Below are 24,394 nucleotides of genomic sequence, written 5' to 3'. Positions count from 1 at the left end.
CACGTGTACAAACATTCAGGAGGACACAAACTTCTTGAGAACGCTGCCCTGTGACTTTTATTAATAAAATAGATTAATAGCCTACTGGAGAGACGCACCGACGCAGGTAGGCAACTGTCACCTCTCTCTCTCTTCTCACTCGATCGAATAATTAAAGTAGCTAAATATTATAATTTATTAATTCAAATAAATGTGATCTTACCGCACTATTTCATCTCTTTCTGATCTGAAGCGGGCAGAATGCGGAGCTAACGAGCCGTAGCTTCACGTCAGGTGGTTCTTGCCTTCAGGTCGTGCATTAAAATTGTTCAATATACAGCTAGCCATGCATTATCCCTAATGTGATTGCTCTTTAGAAGCAGTTTTTTACGGCAATATTTAAATGACACCCTGGTCATTCTTGGTGCACGCAAAATGGTCCCACACTATCGACAAGCATTTCTCTGTCACAGTTAATTTAATGCATGTAGTAGCCTCCGTGTCTCTGATAAGCACATCATTTTAAGCTGGTGCACCTTTAGCGTAACTTTGTTTCCATTTTGCACAAGCTGCAACGGTTCCATTCCGTGTAACAGAAACACTCGGTTTAGCAGAACCTTTACGATTAATTAACCGTGTCGTTTTAAAGTGCGGTTAATCGCTGCATCCCTAGCTCTCATTATAACGTTATGTATATGACAGTAGTTATTAATGTTCTGCATTTCTGTTTTGAGCTGCGCGCGCTGAAGATGACCAGTAGAGTGACGCATTTGATAACTCATCATTTATCTCATCTAGAATACGCTTCGTTATTTATACAACATAACGTTAATATTCTACGTATAGGCTATCTGCACAAAATGCCCCGAATGCACATGAACGCAACACCGTGCAGAAACACGGCAACTAAACTCGAAAAATTCACAGCGTTTCATTATAACAGTGTTCTCATTATAATGTTATGTATATGACGGTCCCAGTCATAGTTATTAATATTCTGCATTGTTGTTTGTCCTGCTCGGTGATAATTACCGTAGTGCTACAATGAAGCGCTTGACTCAACCAAATGCATCTTATACAAGAGAAATAATATATACACGATATATATAAACCGGCTGAAATGTTTTGAAATCACTTGTACCCAACCTGATCGAAAAAAATCCAGTCTTTCACTCGGTCGGTTTCAGTTTGAGTCTTGTTAAAGTTTTAAATCCCTGCTGCAAAAATGCTTCTGTCGGTCACGGATTATGGAAAGTGAAACTTAAACCGATAGGGGTGGTTGGATTTATTCATGCACGTTAAAATATTTGAAGCTTTTTCTTTTCAGATTCTTATTTACAGCATTATCTTAATAGGCTGTGTAATAACTTATTGGGAGAAAACCGGTAGTTCTATGTGAAATCAGACATTTGAGCACCCCCCATATAGCCAAAATGGCATGATCATAACACCCCGCGAATATTCGACTGTAAGATTGGTAGTCGAATCAGGCTCCTCCTATCGAAGCATCGAATCATCGACTATTCGGGGTCACCCCTAATTTCTAATAAAGACAATATTTTAAGAGATCATTTAATGACTTAAAATTAATTTAAGAAAATATTTTTTTAATAAATAATTTAATTAATAAAGTTGGTTACACTATTTTTAGCGGGGAACAAACATGATCCACAGAGTAAAGGAAATATAGGATTGGAATGACATGAGGGTAGTTTCTGGGTGAACTAGTGCTATTTAGTGAATGAGCACTGTGCTACGTCCAAACTGATTGCACTGTATTTTATGTGTCATCATTTTCTATTTCTATTTTTAAATCATTTCAAAATTTTAATTCCTTGCTTTTATTGTCGTGGTTATTTTTTGATTATTTTAACTCCTTTTATGTAAAGCACTTTGAATTACCATTGTGTATGAAATGTGCTATATAAATAAACTTGCCTTGCATTAAAAATCACATAATGTACATGTATATTTTTAAATATATTCTATAAAAATAGAACTAAAACTAAAGTGGTTGCTCAGAATCCATGCAATATGAATCTCAAGGCGATGAACTCAAGATGTCATGACACTAATGTGACTCATGCATCAATAACAATTGGTTTTGTCTTATTGTTTTTGTGTAAGATGATTCAGAATATGATGTAGATCAGTGTTTCCCAACTTTTTTCAGTCACGGCACCCATTGGAAATTAACAAACTTGTGGCATGTATAGTGTAGATATTCGGTACAGCAGGGAAGAACTGCGGAATATAATGTCATACAGATATTTTTAATATTATGAAAAAAATGTGTCCATCAATGGCGGCAATCAGTAGGCTAATTTCGAATGAAGAGACCAATGTATATGACAGATTTTAATGTAGGCTTTTGTACATATGTAAACATTATTTAATTACCATTATAACTAGCTATCTCACACATTTTTGCTCACTCAGTGTTTTTTTAATTTTACAGTGGGGTAATTTTGGTGCAGTAGCACGAGATAGCTTGATTTCAAACTTTGAATTGAATAAAAAATGACAAGTAAGCAGTCAGTAATAAAATAAGAACAAATAAAGAAATGAATAATGATAGCACAAATAAGAAATAACGACAGGCCTTCCAATTAAATAAATTGATTTTAGTTTTTCAGGTAGGTCTAACAGTAGGGTTAAGATATAAATTTTTTTTTTTTTACCAATTATTCAAATAATATTTAGTCCTAGAAAGCTATTATTATCAGAACACGCGAGCATAACATAGCGGTTAGCAGATCAATGAATGAGAGGGCAGCTTTACCAGAGTTGCCCATATACCACACCTTGTTACAACACAGTAGGGCTATTGCAGACAGAAACAATACTGTACTACATCCATGTTTCCTGTCGGCTCAATTTTTGAGTGGACTTTGATAATACACAGAGTGTCACACCATGTGAAAGTGAAACCTGAGTGGTGAACTAATTTTCGGCAGCCGAAATTTCGTTGTATCTCTAATTATTGGCGACATCAGAAATGGATATTATATAATAGATGCTTTTTTTCAACATTTTAGCAATTTAAAAATATTTTTAAAAAATGATTTTTTACACTGCCCGGTTGGGAAACACTGATATAGCCTATAACACGCTCTCACACGTTTATTATTTGAACATTTTGGGAGGAGTAAAATTTACATATGTGGTTTCAACAACCAGATGCATTTACACTTGTCCAGTTTCGTCTGGAATGCGGCCCAGACCACTTCCTGAAGTGGTTTGAGCGATCAGATTTATATCTGTCTCGAATGCGTTTCAGAGGGCATTTACACCTGGCCTTTTCACGATCGGATAGCTATCCGATCAGACAAAATGCATGAACTGTAAATGTTAAAATGTAAAACATTCCATGTTGATAACCGTATTGCAGCAATCATCCTATCTTCCACTGTTAGCCATTTAAGATCAAAGTGCATACTATTAATATTTGTACCATAGGGACACTGGAGGATTAATCAGCAGCCTTGATAATTTACATGTATAAACAGGCAAATCCTGATCATTTAAAAATAATTGTTTGTTAATATAATGTTAGTTAACTGGTTATCGTCATTCGTTTAATTTTTTTAACATGTTATTATTTGTGTTTTATATTAGGTATATATAATAGAATCCTTAGAACTAAGAATTCTTAGTTAAATGTATTTGTTTTTGTATTAATTATTAGTTATATTATTTGTTACCAGTCATTTATAATTTTTTATTATTAAATAATAATTGCATTAATTGTAAAAGATACAATATTTTTTCCTAATATTGTTAAAATAATAAAAAAAAGAAAGAAAGCTTATATGCAAAACACTGAAGAATAAATTGTGTATACAATCGTGGCAAATTTCAACCATTAGAGTTACAGAATTTAAAGGATTTTCTTAAATTACAGCGCCACCTCCAATCGGAAATGAATGATATTTGCCGTTTCCTCAAACTGTCTTGGTGTTCATGTAGTAATATTGTGACTCCAAGATTGCGCTCACAAGATGAAGACTGTTACTCACGATAGGCTACACATGAAAAATGTTTCATGCCCATCAAACGTAAAAAGTCAGGCAGTATCCTGCATCTCTAGACGGGATTTAGGCACATGCACGTAACGTTAGTTCACACCTCTTGCTGTTGCTGACAGGAGAGGACAGGAAGGTGTGCATCTCTGTTAGCTGGCTGCTAGCGCTGGGCACCTCCACCTGCGGCTCCACCTCTGGGACCTCCAGCACCTGACAGAGCTCCTTAAAGCCCATCACCTGACACAGAAACACACTTCACGTCACACACACACACTTCACCGGATGAACTACAGTGGACTCTGAGAGGAGACGAGCACACTCACCGCGTCTCTGCTAATCTGATGATACACGTCATCCTCAAACCTCTGCTTGACTCCGGTCAGAGACACATGTCTGTAGTCTTTGGGCACATCCTGACCGAAACTGTGAGTGGAGACAAAAAGTCACATCAGTGAGATTAAGAGGGGGGGTGAATGTACAGCACCGAACCCCCAACTGCTCACTGCTGTGTGTGTGTGCACTTTGGATGGGTTAAATGCAGAGCACTAATTCCAAGTATGGGTCACCATACTTGGCCACATGTCACTTAAAGAATTTTATATATATATATATATATATATATATATATATATATATATATAATTAATTAACGCAGACAATTATTTTATTGTGCATTAATGCAGTTTTTGTATTATTATTATTTTGAAAGTCCATTGCTCACCGGCTCTGTACACATACAGACTAGGGCTGGACTATATGGCCAAAATTTATATCACGATATATTTCTTAATTTCGGTCGATACGATATAATTCCGATATCGATATGAACACTATTTATCTGAAATCGAAATCTTTTGTAACATTATAAATGCCTTTATAATGTATATACCAATTTTAAGCATCCTTGCTAAATAAAAGTATTAATTTCTATAATTTCCCCCAAAAAATAATAAAAATTATACTGAATGGAATAGTGTATAATGTTACAAAAGCTTTTTATTTCAGATAAATGATGATCTTTGGATCTTTCTATTCAAAGAATCCTGAAAAAAAAAATTTACTCAACTGTTTTAAATATTGATAATCAGCAAATCAGCGTATTAGAATTATTTCTGAAGGATCATGTGACACTGAAGACTGGAGTAATGATGCTGAAAATTCAGCTATGATTACAGGAATAAATTACATTTTAACATATTCAAATAGAAAGCAATTTTAATTGGTAAGAATATTTCAAAATTTTACTGTTTTTGCTGTACTTTGGATCGAATAAATGCAGCCTTGAGCAGAAGAGAATTCTTAATAAAAAAAAATAAAGATGAATCTTACGGTTCAAAAACTTTTGACTGGTGTACACTACCAGTCAAAAGTTTTTGAACAGTAAGATTTTTAATGTTTTTTTTTTTTAAGAATTCTTTTCTGCTCACCAAGGCTGCATTTATTATTCTTATAGATTATTCTGCTGATTATTCTTATAGATTGAAACAAATGTGCTTCAGCCAGAAAAAAATTGGTATGAAAAGTGGTCAGAGTTGCTGCAGAAAAAAAAAAAAAAAAAAAAATGAACAACAAAACAAAAACTGGAAATGTTGCTGGAGACAAGCAGCTCCGCTCATGAACGCTACTTTATCAGATAAAAATGAAAATGCCATCGAAACTTTTCTGAAGACAGTCCTTTCCCTTCAGAGATTCATTCATATAAAACACCCGCGGCGTGTTTTGATTTTGATAGACGATTTTGATAGGGTTGATAGACGATGCCATTGTCCATCGCTGATGGCTGATAGACATCATGATGTTGAGCCGGCATCGTGATCCCCCCCATCCCCCCATACCCCTCGCAATCCGCCGCATCCCAATACAGTGTTCGGAAAGAAAATGACGTGTATACGGAACCCCTAAAGGGAATAAATACGAGATGGGAGGAAAATATTAGGGTTGGGTATCGTTTGGGTTTTTTTCGATACCGGTGCCAAATCGATACTTTTAAAACGGTTCCGGTGCCTAAACGGTGCCTGAACCGATACTATATTAAATATTAAAAAATAAATAAATAAATAAAAATTCCCCCCAAAAAATTATGGATTGGCCATTAGCACTATAAACACAAGATGTCCGTTTAATTCATACTGGATGCCAGAGGGCGCTCTCACACAGAAAATCCACATGTCCAGTCACAGAAGTAAAGAACTCATGAGCCTCCAGGAAATCCCTTATATGGACAAAGGCATTGCTATTATATCTGTAACTGAGTAAACAGAACATATAAACGTTTTGAATGATAAAACAAAGACAATAAACACTCGACTGCGACAATATAGTTTATCGGTGTTATTTAAGCCATCTCTGGTATTTTCATAATAATTAAGTATATTTATAATAGGGTGACCATATTTTAGTTTTCCAAAAAAAATGGACAGTAGGGGGCGGGGCTTCACCTAACAGTATACATAGCATGGTTTTTTATTTTGTTATAATAAATAAAAAGAAAACAAGTAGAAAGAACAGAAAATGCTAGTGTTAGAAGGTCATTATTTATAATAAATAAAAAGAAAATAAGTGGACAGAATAGAGAAAGAATAGAGAATGCTAGTGTTAGAGGCTCTTTTTTCCTTTATAAATAAAACAAGTAGTTAGAATAAAAATAGAATAGAGTGCAAATGTTAGATAAAAAAAATTATATGTTTTAATAAAAAAAAAAAACAGATAAAATTAGAAGTAGCATTAGAATAGAGAGTGCTAGTTAGAGGGTCAAATGAAAATGAAAGAGTTGTGTTTTCAGCACCGGTGCCACTTTTAAAACGGTTCCGGTGCCTAAACGGTGCCTGAACCGATACTATATTAAATATTAAAAAATAAATAAATAAATAAAAATTCCCCCCAAAAAATTATGGATTGGCCATTAGCACTATAAACACAAGATGTCCGTTTAATTCATACTGGATGCCAGAGGGCGCTCTCACACAGAAAATCCACATGTCCAGTCACAGAAGTAAAGAACTCATGAGCCTCCAGGAAATCCCTTATATGGACAAAGGCATTGCTATTATATCTGTAACTGAGTAAACAGAACATATAAACGTTTTGAATGATAAAACAAAGACAATAAACACTCGACTGCGACAATATAGTTTATCGGTGTTATTTAAGCCATCTCTGGTATTTTCATAATAATTAAGTATATTTATAATAGGGTGACCATATTTTAGTTTTCCAAAAAAAATGGACAGTAGGGGGCGGGGCTTCACCTAACAGTATACATAGCATGGTTTTTTATTTTGTTATAATAAATAAAAAGAAAACAAGTAGAAAGAACAGAAAATGCTAGTGTTAGAAGGTCATTATTTATAATAAATAAAAAGAAAATAAGTGGACAGAATAGAGAAAGAATAGAGAATGCTAGTGTTAGAGGCTCTTTTTTCCTTTATAAATAAAACAAGTAGTTAGAATAAAAATAGAATAGAGTGCAAATGTTAGATAAAAAAAATTATATGTTTTAATAAAAAAAAAAAACAGATAAAATTAGAAGTAGCATTAGAATAGAGAGTGCTAGTTAGAGGGTCAAATGAAAATGAAAGAGTTGTGTTTTCAGCCGTTTCTTGAAAATATTAAGGACTCCGCTGCTTGGATTGAGCTGGGCAGGTCATTCCACCAGGAGGGAACAGTTAATGTAGAAGTCCATGAAAGATTTATCATAGGTAGAATGCAAAATGTTTCAATACAAGCATTTCAGTCAAATGTAATTTATGCAATATTTCAAACCTTTAACCCACTTGGGAAAATCAACCCATGGCAACAGTTTAAAAGTAGCCCAATTCTGTAGAAAAAACACGAACTTTGCAACCCCGTATCTAACAAGAGCTACCGGAGTCAGCTTTGACTGATCACAGGTCGAGAATAAGGAGAGATGACTGAAAAGACCATACGGGAGTATTTGCTGCTCAACAGATCCTGAGCTCATTGACAAATATCTGATCTTGTAAGATGAGCTCAACTTTACACAGAATGCGTGAGATTGCGAAATTCGAAAGTGAAAGTAAACAGCAAACGCTCATTCAAAAATATAAAATACACCGCATCCTGAGAGCGGCTCCCTGATGCGGCAAAATTATATACAATAATAGAATGTTTAAAGAGTGGACATGAAAATCGCGGGAGCGAAACACATGTTGCTGGAGCAGGCGGCAATGGTCAGAGATTCAGCGGGAGTGGGATTAAGAAAACAGCTGAATCCCGGACATTTTGGGCAATTAAGAAATCCCGGCCGGATGCATTTTTGTAGGTTCAAAAAGAGGACATGTCCGGGGAAAAGAGGACATATGGTCACTCTAATTTATAATCTATTGCTAATCGATGTATTCTTTTTAAAGTAGCATATGAAACATATTTTCTGCCTCATTCTGTGACAAGAAGCCTCATCAGATCACAAAAGGAAGCATTTGACTGGTGTTGTGGAGTAAAAAGGTTATAATGTTCTCTTTTGTTGGACAACAGGTTTAGAAATGTGAATACAAGGGAGGGTTAGCTTTAGGCATGTTAATTTAAGCATGTTTAGCTTAGTTAACGGAAGGCTACCTGCTGCCATCAGAGCAAGTCTAATTACTTCATTCACGCGCTCCTCGGATGCTCTCATTTCCCCGAGTTGTGCTTATAAGTCAGAATGTGAAAACAACATGGACACTCTCGTTACTACATGTGTACTACAAGATGTGTTGGATTTGTATTATTAGAGCTTTCCGACTTGAGTTCACGTGCATTTTCTCAGTCGGGAAATTATTTTTCATGTGCGGTGCCAGTGATGATACTTCTTGCGTCCATTTCGGAGAACAAATATTTAAATCGATCGCTCAGGCATGGCACCGAAATGAGGCACCGAAATCTGCGTTCGGATTTGGTTCTAGTACATACCGGTTACATAGGTACCGGTGCCATATTGGTACCGGGTTTTGGTACCCAACCCTAGAAAAAATATATTTCAATATTTTTCCTCGCAGTATATCATTGGGTAATTATTAGGGCTGTCAATCTATTAAAATTCTCATCTAATTAATCACATCGTTTTTCTGTGATTAATCGCGATTAAATCGCACACTTCATGAAATTAAGCATAGACCATTTATCTTGTTTCAAATGTTTATGTTGTCATCATTTGCTATATCCAGCAAAGTAAACCAAAAGATTGAAGGGTGATTCTCAAAAATCTATATTTTCTGCAAGCTTTTTTCAAGATGAATTTAGATGTCTTTCCAAAAAAAAGGACACTTAGAAACTCCAAAAGGTCACCAAAGGACCAAATGATATAAGGAGCCCATATAAGAACATATGAAAGAAAAAATCAGAATTTTATAGTATGTGTACAGTGCAACAGCAAAGAGCTTTTTTACATTTTAGAGAAGCCAAGTTGCGATACCGAACAGGACCACATGGAGATGCCAAAAAACCCTAAACCAACCGCCTGCTGACTGCATTTATCTACTACAGTACACGGATCCATTCCGTTTAACTAAACACAGCAACATAAACATGACAAATCACAACATTCGTGAATGTGTGTGGAAACAAAGTGAATGTACGGAAATGTCTGTGCCTGTGCATAAATACAATGTGTGATCAGTGCGTCAAGAGCACTCATACACGCATTATTATAATGAACTCATGCGTGCTTACTGTACGACTCCTGTATGCCACCGCAATAGTCTTTACCTTGATTGCAGTCTTCATCCATCAAAACTTTACTAGCGAGACTGGTTATCCAGTCGCATCTCATCTGGCCATACAGCAGTGGAATGCGTTGACAATCCGTTCAGTCTGTACTTCACACAGCGCAAATGTGTGAGGGCTCGCGCTCTTCAGAGACAATCTCAAAATATGACAGAGCTCGTGTTTAAAAGCGAAAAACACTGGAATTAATAATTCACTTAAAACGCAACGCGAGTCTCTGCAATCTCTGATGTAATCAGCCTGGTTTCCTTTATATTAGCGCTGTTTTGGACGGATTGTTTGAATGCATTCGCTAACTGGATCATTGGACTGAAAACTTCCCTGGAGTTTAGCAGCTTAAAATGATCTGATCGCAGAGAAGCAAAATTGGGTTAAATGGTTATAATAGAAATTATGCTTTAGTCATTTTGCGTTAATTGCGTTAAATTATTTTAACGCGTTAAGGATTGTAAAGTTAATCGCATTGGGTAGTACTGCTGGGCGGTATGCCTTAAAATTTATATCACGGTATTTTTCAAAATTATACCAGTTTCACGGTACATGGCGGTATTTTTTTTTTCATGCATGACCGGGTGTTAACCATATTTCTACTGATTGAAAAAGGAAATACTGCAGTATATTGACTTAAAATGCCCTATTTTACTGTCATGATGAGTGAATATTGTCAAAAAAATACCACAATAAAAAGTGACTAAACACGGCCCCTTTTAATACATGTTAACCAGGAGTCACTCTCATTTATAATCGCGGCATCGTCTGATAAAATCAACATACATCTACACTAAAGAGCGGCCATGCGGTTGTTTTGGCTATATTACTTTGTCTCATGCAGCGCACTGTCTGCATCTGAGTAACAAACTAAAAAGTGCATATGATATTAACAGACGAACTACGCTCATATTTATAATTCCAAACAATCAGTAAGAGACAGGTGTTAGGAAACGCTGTTTTGTACTCATTTATTGACGAGTCGACTGCGATGCGGTCAACTGAATGCGCTGCTTCTCTGCCGCTCACTGCACAGAACAGACGCCGAGAGAGGTGACACTTCTCCGGGAAAGTCAGACCTCGCGTTCGCGGGACAGCACAGGCAAAATCTTCCAACTGAACCATAGTTTAGGTTTATCCAAAAAAATCGCTAGGTTTGTCAGTATGAATATTCTATGGAAAAAAAGCAGCTAAAAGGGTCTGAAAGTTGCTAAATCTAGTGCTAAAGTTGCGCTCGTGTGTGTGTGTGAGAGACGCGGGAGCTGATGGCAGGGGGCGGTGGATATTTGTGGCGGTCAATGTGGATATTGTGGATGAGTTCTTCTGTGTCATCACGTTCTATTAGTTCTACAGCTTCAGTTTCTGAACTTTCACGCTCGGTAACACATGCAGCTGTTCCCTCACCACAGTGCAACAGTGAAAAGGGACTTCTTTCAAACAGTGTCGCGTTCCGAACGTTGTTTAAGCGACATACACCGGTATTGCAGTATTTAAAAAATTCATATCATAACAAAAACAAACACCGGTATTCGGTATGAACCGGTATACCGCCCAGCACTACGCATGGGTTAACGCGTTAACGATGACAGCCCTAGTAATTACACTACATATATTTCGGGCATCAGGGAGCTTTTTTGCAGAGCAGATTTTGAATGCACGATCGCTTTTTAGTTTCACTTTCGAGATTCACGATAGCACATACTCGGTTTATAGGCTACCATGGAGCAACAGTACTTACTACACATTTTACAAGATTAGATGTTTGTCATTGATGCTCAGGATCTGCAAATCATCTGCAAATCAGTCATCTCTCCTTACTCCGTTTATGTGCCAAGTTAAATTTTATGTACTGTAATGTAACAGGCAACCGTTACATCGTGTCTACACCGGACGTGATAGTTGTCGTGTCGCGCCGCATCGTGCTGCATCAGCCAAAGTCTGTCTACACTGGACGCCACAAAGCGACCGTTGAAAGTCATTTGAAATTTGTGTCAGCACGTCATAAATAGAACACGGCAGCAGTTTACTGTCTGGGATTTGTCGTGTCACGCCGCATTTAGTGTAGACAGCATCACTGATTATAATAAGTTCTATACACTGATTTATATATAATGAATCTCTATTATAGATCAGTGGTTCTATAGTATTTTTTTGTGCCACGCCACTCGTGTCCGATATAGACACAGTGTTAGGAATCGTTATTCTTTTTCTGTGCCTTATAAGGATTCATGCTTCGGCCACACCCCCGCCATCGTCCATTGCGATGTGTCACTGTAGACATCGCCCAACCCTAGTGCTCATGTTTATTCAACAAAGTCAAACGCTACAAATAAATCAATGTATGGGAAACACTGGTAATGTATATCGAAATATCGGAAATGTGTTTCATATCACCGTTATTGAAAAAAAAAATTATATTGCGATACATATTGATATTGAATTATTGTCCAGCCCTAATACAGACAAACCATGGGTCACAGGAGGGGTGGGATGTTGATCAGTACTGGCTTGGGATGGGCGTCATCACGCGTCTCAACCAATGAGAGCATGAGAGCTCGAACAGCTGATAAAAACATCACAATAATCCATAAGTAATCCACACCATTCCAGTCCATCAATTAATGTCCTGTAAAGCCAAAAGCTGCGTGTTTGTAAGAAACAAATCCATCATTAAGACCCCCGAACACTCGTAACGTGCTCGTAAATCATGACTTCATAAGTGGGAAATAGGAATTTTCCGATAGCACGTGAAGACAGCAGAGAAGCGCTCTCGCTCAGCAGTGGAGTGCATTGGTTTTGCCACTCAGAAATACTCATGCAATCGTGCTGCACGTATCAGACTACACGCATCACATGCGTACCACACCAGAGCCCAACTAAACCGCACTCTGGCATACCTCTTCCAACTGAGCCAGGGGTGGCTAAACGAAACGTGCCCGAGCACGGCACGGAGCAATCACACTAGTCAAACGAACCTGGCTTTGAGGGTCAAACGCGCTCGGGCACGGTTAAGATTGCCTAGTGTGAGTATACACTTATTCTCCCGCATCCCGCACACACGAGCGTCTACCCACCGACACTCGCCCATTCAAGTGTTGTCCCGCGATAGTGCACGTCTCTACTCGGAAGGTGCCTGTTATAATGTTATGTCCGAGGCTCTGGACTCTGAGCATAACTTGCTTTTCTATAACAAACTATAAAATATTTTCTATAAAAACGTTAGGCAAATATCTTTGGTTTTATATTGAATTTGATTACGTGTTATAAGTTGAGATTTACAAGAAATATTTGAACTGCTACTATGCAAAAGGTGCTGAAAAAAAAGCGCCTTATTTGTTTAAAGTGTTTGCAAACCAAATGTTATTGCACTTTTGTTCATATAGCAGTACCTTTAAATGAAAAAAAGGGCAATACACTTTTTAATTCATTATTGAATTTTGTTCAACAATGCGATTACAAATGTTAATCATTGCCTAGCACATACATATATATATATATATATACACAAAATATAAAATCAAATAAATAAAATATTGAATAACTAAAATTTAATTATATAACTAGTTATACATATAAACAGCATTAATAAAAAAATTTATATTACAACTGTTAATTAATCAAATAAATAGTATAATTAAATATTACTAACATTCTCATATTAAATCAAATAATAAATATTATAATTAATAATAAATATTATGAATATTCCAATATTAAAACAATATATATAACATTTTAAACTAATATATAAACCTAATAATAGTAATAATAAATATAATAACTAATATAACATGTAAACAACAGTAATAAAAATAACTAGTAATTATAAATATTATAACTAATATAACTATAGTAATAGTTATATTACAACTAATTTATACAAAAACACATTCAATTAATTATACTGATCACAAAAATTAGAATACAAAAACAATATTAGTAAATATTAGAATATTTGTCATCATTATTTATTGAATTATTGGATATATTTATTTATTAGTTACAGTTTATAACATTATAATTTATAGAGATTTTTTGATGGTTTTAGGTTAAGTTTAACAGCAAATATTATAACTAATAATCTAAAAATAATGATGATAGGAAACATTATAACAATATAAAAATAACAGTCCATCACATGCTACAGAACAGTGTTTCAAATCAGCCACATATAAGGTTCCGCTGCCTATGTAGAAAGCGAGGCTGCTTACTAGGGTTGAAAGGCCAATGTGTGCATCTTCTCAAGACTCTGCGGGACTGAAGTTTAATCTCCCTACAGCAACAAGAGCGTGACTTCTCAAACCCAGAGGAGCGCTTAAGCAGTCACTGATTGTGCGCTTCAAAGGGCAGAAGTGAGAAGCACAGATAACTCGTTAACACCTCATTAACATAACGACCACCTGACTGAGACCAGACCAGCCGCGATAAAACAACTACAGAGTGAAGCTGTGAAAACGCTGCTTCTCTCAGGCTCAGAATAACCATAAACGTCCTCTGTATGAATTCATTAGATAGATAACGATTGACACAGACACTCACCACTTGACGTAGAGCAATAAAGTGCAGGAGACCAGGTCGTGCTTGGAGAAACTGGTGTTTTCCTCCAGCTGGACGGGCCACACGGGAACTGTTGAGAAACACACGTTAGAAAGCCTCGAATAAGGCTCGTGGAATGCTTCATAGGGATGTAACGATGAACCGCGAGCCTGTTGAAAATAGATTCAAATATGAGACGATTCAAATCGGCTGAGATGCCAAAAAAGAGTAGGCGTTTCTATGAATGTATCTCTGGGGGGGAACTGACTGTCTTTAGAAAAGTTTACGTGGTATTTTCTTTTCATCTTGGCTCTGAACGATGCAAATTAAAGTAGTGTTCATAAGTGCAGCTCTGCTTTGTTTTGCATCTCATTCAGCTCGTCTGCCATTTGGTTCAGATAGGTTTTATGTAGTGCTGTTAAACGATTAATTGCGATTAATCGCATCCAAAATAAAAGTTTTTGTTTGCATAATATATATGAGTGTATGTGCATATACATATATACACACACATACAGTATATATTTTGAAAATATTTACATGTCTATATTTATATTCATATAATTTATATTATAAATAAATATATTTAATATATAAACATCATTTTTCTTAACTATATACACACATGCATGTGTGTGTATTTATATATACATAATATATGTGCGTGTGTGCTGTGTATTTATTATGTAAACAAAAACGTTTATTTTGGATGCGATTAATCATTTGACAGCACTAGTTTTAAGTATAGTTTCACAAAACTAAAAGTCAGACCATTCTGTTTTTGCTTCAAATTTTGAAATTATACAGTCAAATTTAGATTAAAAACTGCTCATGCTGCATCTTTGTTTGGACAATGATTAAAAAGCAGTGGTTGCCTCCGATATTAAATGGAAAGAGCACAGACAAAGCCTTAGGCTATGTACACACTTGGGGTCTTTTTTGAAGCTGCCAGAGTCTGTTTTACATTATAATCCTATGGAGTAAACGGTGTTTTCAGAAAAAAGTCCTGAGTGCTTTTTAAAACGCCACCGCCGGTGTCTTTTTCTGCAGCGCAGAGCGCCTTTTCCAAGTAAACAAAAAGAAAAAAAACACTGTACGTCAAGCGCCTTTTTGACAGCTGACCAATGACAAGCGAGTGGCGAGTCGTTTCCATAAAAACAAAAACAACAGGAAAAATGGAGAAGATAGCCGGTAGATAGATCGTACTAGTCTTGGAGCAAGGGAGTTATATGATGTGAGCACAAAACTCTATATAGTCTACGCACGCAAACCGTGCATCATCCAACCGGAGCTCCTGGACTAAATTGTTGTAAGCACCATACGGTTTCCTTCCCCGTATAAATGTCGCGCACCCACAAATGTCGTTGTGAACCGACATTACCCTGCCCAACGCAAGAGCCAACTTTTTACTCGTTCTCGGCATTTCTGCAGCACAGCGCTAGGCTGCTGTTGTTATAGCAACAAAAGACGCTCTCGGCTGCTATTTGTAACCAAAACACTGCCAGCTTTTTATTTTACTAGCACTCTTGTCAACTTTTCTTGTCAAAAAAGACGCCAAGTGTGAACACGCCCTTAGTTTGTTTATATGAAGAGATTTCTTTTATTTCTGTAACTTATTTGATTTGAGGTTTGTTTTAAAATTTCAATTTAGTTTGGTTATATTTCAATTTCACAACGAAACGTGCAGCAATAGCCTAATAAAAGGACACCTTCTCATTTACTATATAATTTGTCGTCAATCTCATTTTGTTAAAAACAATCGTGAGAAAGCCGAATCGTGAAATCAAAATCGTGAATCGAATCGTGAGTTGAGTGAATCGTTACATCCCTAGTGCTTCATGTGTTCGGTGGGATATTCATATAATATATATTATAAATAAATATATTTAATATATAAACATCATTTTTCTTAACTATATACACACATGCATGTGTGTGTATTTATATATACATAATATATGTGCGTGTGTGCTGTGTATTTATTATGTAAACAAAAACGTTTATTTTGGATGCGATTAATCATTTGACAGCACTAGTTTTAAGTATAGTTTCACAAAACTAAAAGTCAGACCATTCTGTTTTTGCTTCAAATTTTGAAATTATACAGTCAAATTTAGATTAAAAACTGCTCATGCTGCATCTTTGTTTGGACAATGATTAAAAAGCAGTGGTTGCCTCCGATATTAAATGGAAAGAGCACAGACAAAGCCTTAGGCTATGTACACACTTGGGGTCTTTTTTGAAGCTGCCAGAGTCTGTTTTACATTATAATCCTATGGAGTAAACGGTGTTTTCAGAAAAAAGTCCTGAGTGCTTTTTAAAACGCCACCGCCGGTGTCTTTTTCTGCAGCGCAGAGCGCCTTTTCCAAGTAAACAAAAAGAAAAAAAACACTGTACGTCAAGCGCCTTTTTGACAGCTGACCAATGACAAGCGAGTGGCGAGTCGTTTCCATAAAAACAAAAACAACAGGAAAAATGGAGAAGATAGCCGGTAGATAGATCGTACTAGTCTTGGAGCAAGGGAGTTATATGATGTGAGCACAAAACTCTATATAGTCTACGCACGCAAACCGTGCATCATCCAACCGGAGCTCCTGGACTAAATTGTTGTAAGCACCATACGGTTTCCTTCCCCGTATAAATGTCGCGCACCCACAAATGTCGTTGTGAACCGACATTACCCTGCCCAACGCAAGAGCCAACTTTTTACTCGTTCTCGGCATTTCTGCAGCACAGCGCTAGGCTGCTGTTGTTATAGCAACAAAAGACGCTCTCGGCTGCTATTTGTAACCAAAACACTGCCAGCTTTTTATTTTACTAGCACTCTTGTCAACTTTTCTTGTCAAAAAAGACGCCAAGTGTGAACACGCCCTTAGTTTGTTTATATGAAGAGATTTCTTTTATTTCTGTAACTTATTTGATTTGAGGTTTGTTTTAAAATTTCAATTTAGTTTGGTTATATTTCAATTTCACAACGAAACGTGCAGCAATAGCCTAATAAAAGGACACCTTCTCATTTACTATATAATTTGTCGTCAATCTCATTTTGTTAAAAACAATCGTGAGAAAGCCGAATCGTGAAATCAAAATCGTGAATCGAATCGTGAGTTGAGTGAATCGTTACATCCCTAGTGCTTCATGTGTTCGGTGGGACGGCGGTGGTACCGTAGTTGTGAAGCGCTCGGGTGAGCAGCAGGACGGCGCTGGCGAGTCGGGCCGGTCCCGGGACGGTGAGGGGCGAGCAGAGCAGAGAGAGTTCACAGATGTAGCTGAAGAGGTGAGAGCTGCGCCGCTCCATGGGCAGCAGAGACTGCAGCACCTCCCCATAATCCAGCACTGTGGGGGTCTGAAGCACAACATTAACATGTTAATTAGTTAGTCAATACAAAAGCACCATTAAATGGGTCATATAAATGAAAAAGGACTCTTTTAAGGCTCAGAAAGCCTGGCTTTGAACATCTGTGAGATAATCTTTTATTAGAGACAGACTGATAATCTGTCTTCCGTGCAATTAGTTATTTTCCTGGGCTTCCATACTACCTCAGCAGTGCCACAAACTGATCACCTCCATGCCACGCCGAATTGAGGCAGTAATTAAAGCAAAAGGAGCCCCTACCAGGTATTGAGTACATGTACAGTAAATGAACATACTTTCCAGAAGGCCAACAATTCACTAAAAATGTTTTTTTTATTGGTCTTATGAAGTATTCTAATTTGTTGAGATAGTGAATTGGTGGGTTTTTGTGAAATGTGAGCCAAAGATTACAAGAACCAAAGACTTAACCTACTTCAGTCTGTGTGCATTGAATTTATTTAATACACGAGTTTCACAATTTGAGTTGAATTACTGAAATAAAATGAACTTTTCAACGACATTCTAATTTATTGAGATGCACCTGTATATTCGACATCACTCTTAACTAATTTTTTTTTTTTTTAAACGCATTGTAATGCCTTCAGGAATAAACGTTGCATTGGCCAATGGGCTCTTAAAACGCCTCGTAAGTACACAGGCATTGAACTCTGAACTTCAGATGCAAGGCTATGTTAATCTGAGCCGGCAGCCTAGAATGAGGTTTTTGTGCTGGTGTGAAAGCGTTTCGGTCCGTGTGTAACTGACCCGTATCTTCCCGTCCAGCACGGAGATGACCTCCCCCATCATGCGCACCAGGTCCTCGTACTGATAGGTGTTGTCTGTGAGCCACACGGCCTCGCGGATGGTCAGGATCTCTTTGCTGATGTATCTGAGGGGGTCAGACGAGTCAGAGAGAGTTCAGCTGAGCACAGAAACAGCATGAACAGAGCATCTGTGTGGCACGCGGCGGCTCACCGTGTGCTGATCACCATGCAGGCGATGCCCAGCAGCTGCAGCTGGGCCTTGGGCACCGAGTGCAGGCTCAGATAGCGGTCCACACAGCCGATGGTCACGTGCAGCACCTGACTGGAGAAGTCCTTCATGGTGGTCACCTCCACCAGCCAGTCCACCAGAATATACCTGCCAAAATACAGGGGTGATGAGGGGGAAACATGAATCCAAAAAAAAGCAAAGGATAGAAGGATTTGTTTATCCACTATGGCCAATTTGACCATCATTTTATCAACAAAAAGGCTGTAATAGTGCTTGAAGTACTGACATTCATGGGCCAGCCTGGAAATTTGTTTAGCCACCACTAGGTCTTAGAAATATCAAGCACGTGATCAGCTAAAGACAAAAAAGGAAAATCTGACCACGTCCCCAGCACTTATTAAAAATATATATTTTAGAACATTAAAAGATATGTCTTATATTGTAACAATATATACTATTGTCCTGTAAAAAAATCAAAAGCAGCATTTAATAACCATGATAATAATATAATATACTATAATAAAGTACTATAATATATTATAGTAAAGTATATAGAATTGTTGTTATTATTAAAGTACCTGCCAAAAGTTTGGAAACATTACAATTAAGGATCTTAAATCACACCCCTGAAATATGTATTCAATACATTTACAAGGGTTTTGCTGGCAAAAAAAAAAAATGCAACACTCAAATGTTATTTCAGTATTATTTATACACACCATCTCTAATATTTATTAATAATTTGAATGATCTTTTTACCCTTTCAGTGTTTTTTAGTAATTTTGTTGTAAGTTTTAGAAATTCAGTACTTTTTTTATATTTCTATATAGTTTTAAGTTTTAGTCACTGTTAAATGCTTTATAAAACATTTCTATATAGCTTTGTTTTAGAAATTTAATAGTTTTAAAATAGTAGTGTTTCCCCTGCCATTATTTTAGGGGGGCCGCCCGCCCCCGCCAACGGCACCCCCTTGAAGGTCAAGTTAATTTTATTTAATTATATTTTCTCTATAGCGCCAGATCACAGCAGAAGTCATTTAAAGTTACCTTTCTTATAGAACATGTCTATAGCTTGTTCTTTCATTAAGCAAACTAAATAGCCTTATGTTATTTATCTTATTTACACGATGGCATGTCATTTCAATCTCTACGTTATGGTCGCGCTCTCTGCATCACGCACAGCGGAGTTCCGCCCGATGCGCACGCACACACACACACACACACACACACACACACAAGTGAGCCCACTCCCACTAGTATTTGTAAATATTAAGCCGCAAAACGATTCCTATTTAAATATTTATAACACTGTGTTAATGAATGGCGCAGACGTGCGGTTTTGTGTAGTACTCGTACTGAAACGCTCGTGACGCTTCCGGTGATTTTAGCGTCTGCCGTCTCACTAATGAGGAGATAAATACATGAACAACATCTCCAGAACTGCTCTGAGAGTCACTTCATCAGCATTTGACCGTTTCATTTGAGTAAAACTATCATCATGTCATACACACACAGAAATGTAATGGTATTCACGGCAACCCGTCAAAATAAAAGTGCAGTTTAACTTGAAGACATTGTGACAGAAATATATTACTATTGTTGAATAGAATGTACGTAACAGGTTGCTACTACTACTACTAAAATTATTAAAACCTTATTTTTAAGGAATAAGCATTCAATATTTCTTCAATGTTTTAATTGTAATATTAAATTACCTTTATTTTCCCAAAAAATTTATTTGTTTAATTAGTAATTAGTTTTCTTTTTTATATAGCTGTTTTTGTTTGTTTTAGTAATTTAGCAACTTATTTTTGGTTAGTTGCCAAAGCAACATTTCTAATCTTTCCATTTAATCTTTATTTTTATATAATTTTAACTACCAAATTTGACTAAATAGTTTTAGTTAACAATAACGCCACAATATCAAGTAAAAATACATTTAAAATACATAACATAAAAAATAATTAAACAATATCAACATAAATGGGTGTTTGCAACTCATGTTGATAATAATAATAATATTATGCATTTTTAAATATTTTAAAAATCTGTGACTAACTTTTCAATCCTAGAAATCACAAAATGCTCTTATAGTTCCAGGTTTTCCTTGTCTATTAACGGCAGGAAGCGTTGATGTTGTACCTCTTAGTGGTGATGTCCTGTCCCTGCAGGTTGTGTGGGTATCTCAGGGGTGACGGTCCGGAGTGGAAGAACTGGGCCATGAGTTCAGCGCAGGCCCGCGACTCCAGACCCAGAGGGTTTGCGGTGCCACATGACTTCGCAAATGCCAGCTGGGAGACCAGAACAGACAAGTTAAACAAACACGAAACCCAGAATGTGTGTGTTCAATATGGCATCACAAATGTACAGACTACAGCATTAAAAAGATCACTCTTCATTTGAAGCCCCCATACATGCTTATTTACACACGTCAGAGTGGCATTCAATCTGGCACAGCTGCTGATTATTATAAATAAATGTCAACAACGGCAGAGAAAAGCACCAGATGAAAGGACAGGAATTATGACGCAGCTTTCCCAGGCCGTGCACTTCCATTATGAGCACGCTTCAGAGCACACATCGTGAGAATGGAAGTATAATGGAGACGGATGATCGGTAATGACTTCACCAAACGCACTCCCACCACAGACGTCATGTTCAGACAGCAAAGGTCCAAACATGAAAATAAACTGAAGGCTGAGCCGTCAAACAAAAGACAAGATGTTTGTTTATAATTCTGCATCATGCTACCATGGCTTTATTCATGCTAATAAATGCAAACTATATATAAACAACAAATCTGATAAGTGACTAAAAAAAATTAATGATTTTCTTTTGTTTTTACTAAATCCAGTCCTCAAAAGACTTTGTTAAAATGTATATAATATTTTTATATACTTAAAATAAATGTCTTTTAAAATATTTGTATACATTTAAAATAAAATCAAGTAACTGTTTTCATTCTCAATGATAATGAAATGCTGAACATAAAGTCTAAAACTAAATCTGGGCCTCACAATATAAATACATTTACATAATAATGTATATAATTATGTAAAGAAATATTTTACATTTAAAATAAAATCAAGTAATCGTTTTCATTCTCAATAATAATGAAATGCTGAACATGGGAAGGGGAAAGGAGCAAACTAAATCTGGTCCTCAAAGGACTAAATAAATATATCTTAGTATACACAATAGGGCCTTTCGCACCGCTTTAGTTCCAGAACTAAATGTACGGTACTAAAGTACTGGGACGATTTTGCACGAACTATTTCCCAGTACCATTTAAAGGGTTACGTTCGCACTGAAAGTGTGTACTAAGAAGTGACGTAAGTGGCGTTCAACAACAGAGAAAAAGAACAACGTTAACAACAGGAGGATGGAGGACGCTGTGATCGGAGCGGTGTTTTTGTTGTGTCTCACGGGTTTCACAATAATGGACATTGAAAGTCGACGTATACGTAAAGCGATTGCAAGAACGGAAAGGAGGACTAAGAATCTCCAACGACAACTGGCAGTGCTACATTTTCTACAAGTGCCTGCACTTCAGCGTCCGTCCATCTATCGCTGTTCTCCATACTTGCGAAATAAGTTGACACAATGTTTACAGTATGTTTACACAGCGTTTCAATTATTAATAACCATTCTTATTATTATCAGTGCTGAAAACATTGCTTTTTTGCTGCTCAAAAACCATGATTTTTTTTTTTCAGGATTATTTGATGAATAGAAAAAGTTCAAAAGAACAGCATTTATTGTAAATAGAAAAGTTTTGTAACATTACAAATGTGCATATAAAAACAATTCTCGATTTAAAATGGTAAGTCAATTCATAAATAAATTACATACAAAATAATCATTCTTTCAGAAGGTTTAAAGGGTTAGTTAGTTCACCCAAAAATAAAAAAATAAGGCTGTGTTTTACTCACCCCCGAAGCATCCTAGGTGTATTAATAACCATTCTTATTATTATCAATGCTGAAAACATTGCTTTTTTGCTGCTCAAAACCATGATTTTTTTTTTTTAAGGATTATTTGATGAATAGAAAAAGTTCAAAAGAACAGCATTTATTGTAAATAGAAAAGTTTTGTAACATTACAAATGTGCATATAAAAAACAATTCTCGATTTAAAATGGTAAGTCAATTCATAAATAAATTACATACAAAATAATCATTCTTTCAGAAGGTTTAAAGGGTTAGTTAGTTCACCCAAAAATAAGGCTGTGTTTTACTCACCCCCGAAGCATCCTAGGTGTATATGACTTTCTTCTTTCAGACGAATCCAGTCGGAAATTGCACCCAGTTCCGGCGGTGCGAACACGCCGAAAAGTGGGTAGTTCCACAATTAGTTCTGGTACTATGAAAAGGTTCCCATGGAGCGAAAGGCCCTAAAATTATTTTGTATATTAAAATTAAATTTATTTTAAATATTGTATACATTAAAAAGTCATTGCTTTCATTCTTAATGAAAGTGAAATGAAGAAAAAAAGTAAATTAAAAATAATTCAGGTCTCCAAAAGAGAAAATAATATTATATACATTACTATGTAAATACATATATTTATGATATATATTTAAAATAAGCATTTCTGTGGAAAAAAAAAAACAACTTTATCATGCACATTAAGATTAAAAATGTGTAAACTTTGAATTCAATTTTCCATTAACATGACATTTTCTGCAGTCACCTGAGCTTCCCAGCATCCTTTGGCAGCGTAGTCCCTGAGCATGCGCATACACTGCAGATACCTGCCGGGGTCGTCCGCCTGCAGACAGAACACAAACCAGCCATCAGCAGCAATAGCAGAGAAACAGGACTAACAATGACCAACGAGTCCGGAGGAAACTCTTACCGACGTCCCGCGGTTCATTTCCCACAGCAGATACGAGCTCTGCACGCTCCCGCAACGCGCCGACTCCTTCAGCATCGCCGTAGCCTCGTCACGCTTCTCCTCATCCTGATAAACACAGAGTCACCAACCGTGTTTAACACCGGCTGCTCATTTGATATGGATTCAGTCTGAGGGGTTATGACGAGAGAAGAAGTGCTTCCTGTTTGGGACCTTCTGACTATGAGAAGCACAAATGATAAAACCCCTTCACAGAAAACATCAAATGAGCAACCCAAACCCAACATGACCAGGTGTCTATAAGCATCTTGTGGATCTCGACTTAGAGATCAATCAATTCAGCGATGCTACAAATGAGATTCCATCTTTTTACACAGTCATTCTCAGATTAGAACTGCATTTTGTGACGATTCAAGTTTTAAATCGACACTCACGTCAAACAGCTGAAGGACTCTAGCCAGACAGTACAGTAACGTCCCTCTCCGGCCCTGGAAAGACAAGAATTTGTAATGAGATGGTAACAAATCTTGCAAATATAACTAATATAATTATACATTTTTTATTTTAATTTTGTAGAAAACAAGTTACCCAACATTGACAAAATATTTAATAAATATATATATTAATATACGCTTACAAATTTAAATAGATATTAATTTAAATGTAAACCAAATGAATAAATCATTATATATGAAAGAAAAATATTTACCAATTATTGTGTATTTTATTTATATAGATATACACATTAACATTTAAATGTTCGTCAGTAATTTTATTTATTTTTTTTAAGAAGTCTCTAATGTTTACCAAGGATGCATTTTATTTAATAAAAAGTAAAAACAGTAACATTGTGAAATATTACAATTTGACATAACTGATATTTGAATATATTTTAAAATTAAATGTATTCCTGTGATGCAAAGCTTCATTTTTAGCATTTTTA

At 36.3% G+C, this 24,394-nt stretch overlaps 1 protein-coding gene across 1 annotated transcript in view; it reads right to left on the bottom strand.

Moving 5' to 3' along the window:
- The window catches only part of LOC107601544 (cyclin-F-like), a 26,974-nt gene extending 2,928 nt beyond the window's left edge, over window positions 1-24,046 (bottom strand). The window contains exons 1-11 of the mRNA XM_016293780.1: window positions 24,040-24,046; window positions 23,886-23,977; window positions 23,455-23,559; window positions 23,290-23,367; window positions 20,739-20,887; window positions 18,580-18,744; window positions 18,370-18,493; window positions 17,415-17,595; window positions 14,253-14,340; window positions 4,328-4,427; window positions 4,106-4,241 (exon numbers count right to left, since the gene is read on the bottom strand). Coding sequence (XP_016149266.1) covers window positions 4,106-4,241; window positions 4,328-4,427; window positions 14,253-14,340; window positions 17,415-17,595; window positions 18,370-18,493; window positions 18,580-18,744; window positions 20,739-20,887; window positions 23,290-23,367; window positions 23,455-23,559; window positions 23,886-23,977; window positions 24,040-24,046 — 1,225 coding nt within the window. The remainder of the gene's footprint in view (window positions 1-4,105; window positions 4,242-4,327; window positions 4,428-14,252; window positions 14,341-17,414; window positions 17,596-18,369; window positions 18,494-18,579; window positions 18,745-20,738; window positions 20,888-23,289; window positions 23,368-23,454; window positions 23,560-23,885; window positions 23,978-24,039) is intronic.
- Window positions 24,047-24,394: the final 348 nt, after the last annotated feature.

Source organism: Sinocyclocheilus grahami, unplaced genomic scaffold (assembly GCF_001515645.1).
Source record: "Sinocyclocheilus grahami isolate Dianchi unplaced genomic scaffold, SAMN03320097.WGS_v1.1 scaffold307.1, whole genome shotgun sequence".
Classification (NCBI taxonomy): domain Eukaryota; kingdom Metazoa; phylum Chordata; class Actinopteri; order Cypriniformes; family Cyprinidae; genus Sinocyclocheilus; species Sinocyclocheilus grahami.
The sequence above is the reverse complement of the archived record's forward strand: the minus strand, read 5'-3'. Positions and strand labels throughout refer to the sequence as shown.